Source organism: Corapipo altera, unplaced genomic scaffold, assembly GCF_003945725.1.
Source record: "Corapipo altera isolate COAL_440 unplaced genomic scaffold, ASM394572v1 130164, whole genome shotgun sequence".
In the NCBI taxonomy this organism is placed as follows: Eukaryota; Metazoa; Chordata; class Aves; order Passeriformes; family Pipridae; genus Corapipo; species Corapipo altera.
The window spans coordinates 23,274-29,407 of record NW_020885238.1 but is presented as its reverse complement, the minus strand read 5'-3'; the positions used below and the strand labels follow the sequence as shown (position 1 = coordinate 29,407).

The following is a 6,134-nucleotide window of genomic DNA, read 5'->3' as shown; positions in this document are numbered from 1 at the left end:
GTGTGTCCATCTGTGTCTGTGTCTGTGTGTCCGTGTGTCTGTGTGTCCATCTGTGTGTCTGTCCGTGTGTTTGTGTCTGTGGGTCTGTGTGTCCATCCGTGTGTCTGTGTCCATGTCTGTGTGTCCACATCTGTGTGTCCATCCGTGTGTCTGTCCATATGTCTGTTTCTGTGTGTCCGTGTGTCCCTCTGTGTGTCCATGTCTGTGTGTCCATGTCTGTGTGTCTGTGTGTCCGTGTGTCCGTGTGTCAGCACACGAGTCAGTACACAGGTCAGTCCCTGTGTCTGTGTGTCCGTGTGTCCACGTGCCCGTGTGTCTGTCTGTGTGTCCGTCCCTGTCTCCGCGTGTCTGTGTGTCAGTCCATGTATTGGTACACAAGTCAGTCTGTGTGTCCGTGTGTCTGTCTGTGGGTCTGTGTGTCGCTCCATGGGTTGGTCCAAGGGTCTGTTTATGTGTCCCTGTGTCTGTGGGTCCATGCTCGTGTCTGTCTGTGGGTCCATCCCTGCATCCGTGTGTCCGTGTGTCCGTCCATGGGTCCATCCCCGTGTCCGTGTGTCCGTGTGTCTGTCCGTGAATCCGTCCCCGTGTCCGTGTGTCTGTCCGTTGGTCCGTCCCCGTGTCCGTGTGTCCGTGTGTCTGTCCGTGGGTCCATCCCCGTGTCCGTCCCTCCCCTCCCCTCCCTCCCCGCCCCGCCCGGCCCCGCCCCGGCGCTTCTGCGGCTCCAGCGGCGGCCGCGGCCTTTGGGGCGGCGGGTCCGGGGCTGCTCCGGGGCCCCCCCGGCCTGGGGACCCCCCCCCCCGGCCCCCCCCCCCGGCCCCCCCCCCCCCGGCCCCCCCCCCCCCGCCCCCGCCCCCCCGGCCCCCCCCGCAAATCCCAGGATCCATTCCCGAATCCATCCCGGATCTACCCCAGATCCATCCCCGGATCCATCCCAGATCCATCCCCGGATTCATCCCCGGATCCATCCCGCTCCCTCCCGCCCTTCCCGGGATCCATCCCCGCATCCCGGTCCCTCCGGATCCATCCCGGTCCCCCCCCAGCCCCCCCATCGCGGTCCCCCCCTTCCCGTATCCCGGTGCTTCCCCCCCTCCGGTAGCGACATCCCCCCCTCGCCCCTCCCCACCCCCGTTACCGCCAGGCCCGGAGCCCCCCCGGAGCCCCCCCGGGCCCCCCCGGTGCTCCCCCCGTGCCCCCCCATGGCCCCCCGGTAGGGCGAGGCCCGATCCCCCCCCCGGAGCAGTGATGGGAACGTCCGTGGGCTGAGCCCCCCCAGGTACCTCCGGGGGTCGCACGGGGGGGGGGGGAGTGGGATGGGGGATTGGGAGGCACAGGAGGGGGGCTCTGGGTGATGCTGGGCTGTACTGGGATGGACTGGGCCATACTGGGCTGTGCTGGGATGGACTGGGCTATACTGGGCTGTGCTGGGCCAGACAGGGCTGGACTGGGCGGTGCTGGGGCTATATTGGCTTGTACTGGGCCTTACTGGGCTCTGTTGTCCTGTACTGGCATGTACTGGGCCATACTGGTCTGTGCTGGGCTATATTGGCATGTACTGGGTCATACTGGGCTGTGCTGTCATGCAGTGGCCTGTACTGGGCCATACTGGGCCATACTGGGCCGTACTGGGCTGTACTGGGCCATGCTGGAATGTACTGGGGCCATACTGAGCTGGGCTGTCCTGGGTCTGTATTTGGTCTGTATTGGTACATACTGGTCTGTACTGGGTTGTGATATGTCTGTGGTAGTGTGTACTGAGCCACACTGGGCCATGCTGGGCTGTGCTGGGCTGTACTGGGCTGTACTGGGCCACACTGGGCTGTTGGGCTGTACTGGGATGTAGTGGACTATACTGGGATGTACTGGGCCTGTACTGGGATATGCTGAGTCTTACTGGGTTGTGCTGGACCATACTGGTCTGGACTGGGTCTGGACTGGACTGTGCTGCCCCATACTGGTCTGGACTGGTCCATACTTGGCCATGAACTCCTCTGCTCGTCCGTACTGGGCCATACCGGGTTCTACGGGGCCACACTGGGACATGCTGAGTGTTACTGGGTTGTGCTGGATCATACTGGGCTGTACTGGGTCATATTGGGCCGTACTGGGTCATACTGGGCCATCCTTGGCCATACTGGGCTGTGATGGCCTGTACTGGCTTTTACTGGGCTGTACTGGTTTGTACTGGTCCATGCTGGGCTGTGCAGTCTGTACAGGCTCCCATTGGGCTATACTGGGTTGTACTGGGCCATACTGGGCTGTACTGGGTCATACTGGGCCGTGCTGGGCCTCATTAGACCGTGGATGGGTAATGGATGCTCCAGGTTATGAGCAGCAGATACTGGTCTGGACTGGGCCATACTGGGGTGTGTGGAGCCATACTGGGCTGTTCTGGGCTGTACTGGGCCATGCTGGGCTGTGTGCTGCTCTACTGGTCTGTACTGGTGGATAGATATGGGTCCGTACTGGTCTGTACTGGTCTGTATTGGTCCGTACTGGCCCCTCCCCTGTCCCCACAGGCCCCGCGGCGACGCCCAGACGGGACCAACATGGAGCCCTGAGAGGAGGTAATGGGATCACTGGGATCACTGGGATCTCCCTGGAGCTCATGGGAATCACTGGGATCACTGGGATCCCATGGAAACACATAGGGCACATGGGATCTCATGGGATCTCATCGGGTGACACAGGATCTCATAGGGCAAATGGGATCTCGTGAGGTCTTTGGGATCTCGTGGGATCTCCTGGGTCAGGCGGCACCCCACGGGAACACACAGGGCATGTGGGGTGCCACAGGATTCCAAGAGCTCTCAGGGGATCCCTGGTGATCTGAGGGGATCTGGTGGGATACGACAGGTCCTGGCGGGATCTGACACATTCTGGGAGGCCGGGCAGGGTCCCCTGACCCCCCCAGCGCCCCCTGACCCCGTCTCCCCCCCACAGGCGCCGCCGTGGGATGGCGAAGCTGCTGGTGCCGCTGGTGGTGCTGGGGGCGGTGGCAGGCGGGGCCCCCCCCGGCCGCCCCCCGGTGCCCCCCGCGCTGCCTGTGCCCGGCGGCAGCACCGAGCCCGACGCTGCTCTGCGCCCGCACGGGGCTGCTGGCGGTGCCACCCAGCCTGGACCGCGGGGCCGTGGAGCTGCGCTTGGCCGACAACTTCATCGGCGCCGTGGGCCGCGCCGACTTCGCCAACATGAGCTCGCTGGTGCACCTGACGCTGTCGCGGAACGGGCTGCGCCGCCTGGCCCCCGGCGCCTTCGCCGACCTGCGCGCCCTGCGCGCGCTGCACCTCGACGGCAACCGGCTGCCGGCGCTCAGCGGGCCCCAGCTCCGCGGGCTGGCCAGCCTGCGCCACCTCATCCTGGCCAACAACCAGCTGGCCGCCATCGACGCCGCCGCCTTCGCCGCCTTCGCCGCCACCGTGGAGGACCTGGACCTGTCGCACAACAACCTGCCGGCGCTGCCCTGGGACGCCGTGGCTGCCATGGCCAGCCTGGCCACGCTCACGCTGGACCACAACCTGCTGGAGCGGGTGCCGGCGGGCGCCGTGGCGCGGCTGCCGCGGTTGGCGCGGCTCGACCTCACGGCCAACCGGCTGCGGGCGCTGCCGCCCGTGCCGGGCCCGCCGGGCCCGGCGCTGGCGGCCGGGGGGAACCCCTTGCACTGCAACTGTGAGCTGCTGTGGCTGCGGCGCGTGGCGCAGCCGGGGCGCCTGGAGACCTGCGCCACGCCGGCGCCGCTGGCCGGGCGGCTGCTGGGCGCCGTGCCCGAGGAGGAGCTCACGTGCCGGGCCCCCGCCGTCACCGCCGCGGCCGCCCACCCGCCCGCCGTCACCGAGGGGCAGCCGCTGCGCCTGGGGTGCGCCGCCGTCGGGGACCCCCCACCCGCGCTGCACTGGCTGGGCCCCGACGGGCGCGTGGTGCACAACGGCTCCCGGCGCTCCGTGGGCGCCGACGGCTCCCTGGAGCTGCGCGTGGCCACCCTGCGCGACCACGGCGGCTTCACCTGCGTGGCCGCCAACGCCGCGGGAGAGGCGGCCGCGCGTGTCGACGTCGTGGTGGTGCCGCTGCCGGTGCCGCGCAGGGACCGGGACGGAGACGACCCCGAGCCCGGGCCCGGCCCCTCTGACATGGCCAGGGCGGGGGGCAACGAGACCTTTGGGGGGGCGGGGCCCGGGGAGCGGCGGGTGGTGGCGGCCGAGGTGACCGGGTCCTCGGCGCGCATCCGGTGGCTCCCCCAGCGCCACGTGCCCGGAGTCCGGATGGTGCAGATCCAGTACAACAGCTCCGCCGACGACGCCCTCGTCTACAGGTGGGGGCTCCTGGGGGGGGTCCTGGGGGGCTTGAAGGGGTCATGGGACGGCCTGGGGGGCTCTGTGGGCAGGGTTCAAGGGGGTCTTGGGGTGTCCTGAGGGGCTTTGGGGGGTCCCAGAGGCAAATAGGGAGGTCATGAGAGGGCTCGGGGGTCTCACAGAGGGGCTCTGGGAGGTCCTGGAGGGCTGTGGGAGGGGGCAGATCAAGGGGGTCTTGGAGTGTCCTGGGGGCTCTGGACAGTCTTTGTGGGGTCCTGGGGAGCACTGGGAGGCTTCTAAGGGTGGGTCAGGGGCCACTGCGGGGGGCCTGGGGGCTCTGGAGAGTCTTTAGGGGGTCTTGAGGGGCTTCTAGGGGGGTCTTTGAAAGGTCCTAAGGAGGATCAGGGGGGTCACAGGGGAGTCTTTGAGGGGTTCGGGGGAGGTTTGAAGAGGTCTCTCTGGCTCTTTGAGGGGGTTCAGAGCTGTCTCTGTGGAGTCCTGCAGGTCTCGGGGGGGGGACTCAGGGGAGTCTTGGGGAGAGGGGGTCACACCCTCCCGACCCCCCCCAGGCTGCTGCCCCCCTCCACCCGCACCTTCGTGCTGCGGGACTTGGCCCCGGGGCGCCTCTACGAGCTCTGCGTGTCCGCGCTGCACGTGGCCGGGGACCCCCCCGCCGCCCCCCGCCCCCTCGGCTGCGTCTCCTTCGCCACTGCCGCCGCCCCCCCCGGGCTGCGCCGCCCCCCCCCGGCCCCACTTCTTGGGGGGCACCGTCATCATCGTCATCGGCGCCGCCATCGCCGCCTCCGTGCTCGTCTTCATCCTCATCCTCACGGCGCGCTGGAAGGCGGCGGGGGCGCGGCGACCCCCGCCCGCGCTCACCAGCGTCTGCTCCCAGACCAACGGCGGCCCCCGGCCCGCGGAGCCCCTCGAGCTGCCCCCGCTGCCCCCCCTGCCGCCCGGGCCCGGGGGGGCGCTCGGGGATGGCCCCGGAGGGGGTCCCGGGCTGGGAGGGTCCCGGGGGCTGTTCCCCAGCCACAGTTACCCCCGGCGGGCGCGCCCCCGACGCCACGGATCCCTCCCGCGGCTGGACGCGCCCGAGGGGACCCCCCTGGGACCCCTGCGCCCCTCCTTCGGCAGCACCCACTGGATGCTGGAGAGCACCGTGTGACGAGGGGGGGGCGGTGGGACCTCCGCCCCCCGCCGGGACCCCCCGCCCCTCCTTCGGCAGCACCCACCGGCTGGGGGGGCGGGGGGAAAAGGGGGCTCTGGGGGTGTTCCTGGGGACCCCCGGGTGGTCCCGGGTGACCAAGTGCGCCCCTGGGTGCTCGTAGGGACCCTGGGGGCGGTCCTGGGGACCCCTCAGGTGCTCCTGGGAGCCCCAACGCCCCCCCCCCCCCGGTGCCCGGAGCACCCCTGGGCGCACGAACGCAGCCCCGGTCCCCGGGGACCCCGTGTGCCATCGAGCCCCCCCAGGTGTCCCCTGGACCCCCCCCGCCCTGGGGGCACCTGTATGCAACCCTGACCCCCCCGTGGGCACCCGGGGGCGGGGACCCACACCTGGGGCTTGTGCGCGCCCCGACACGCAAGGGGGGGTGTCCGGAAACGTACCCCCCCCAAGCCCGGGGCAGGACACCCCCCCAGAGAGTCTGTGACACGCGTGTGCCCCCCCGCCCCACGCAGGACACGCACCTGGGACTTGTGTGTGCGCCCCAAAATGTGTGTGCCCCCTCAAGACACGCGTGGGGGGGTCTCCCCCCCGGAACTCGCGTGTGCCCCCCCTCCCCGCCACGCGGTGCCCGGCGCGCCCCCCCCGCGGTGCCTTCGGCCGGGCCGGCGGGGCCGGGGGGG

General features: G+C 69.7%; 1 protein-coding gene across 1 annotated transcript; it reads left to right on the top strand.

The window, feature by feature from the left end:
• The first annotated feature begins 1,349 nt into the window (after positions 1-1,349).
• On the top strand, positions 1,350-5,544 carry LOC113940267 (leucine-rich repeat and fibronectin type III domain-containing protein 1-like). The gene is given in 5 exon segments (XM_027631378.1): positions 1,350-2,564; positions 2,941-3,010; positions 3,012-4,306; positions 4,856-5,024; positions 5,026-5,544. Coding segments are annotated over 5 exon segments (2,076 nt in total). The 5' UTR covers positions 1,350-2,451; the 3' UTR covers positions 5,455-5,544.
• Positions 5,545-6,134: the final 590 nt, after the last annotated feature.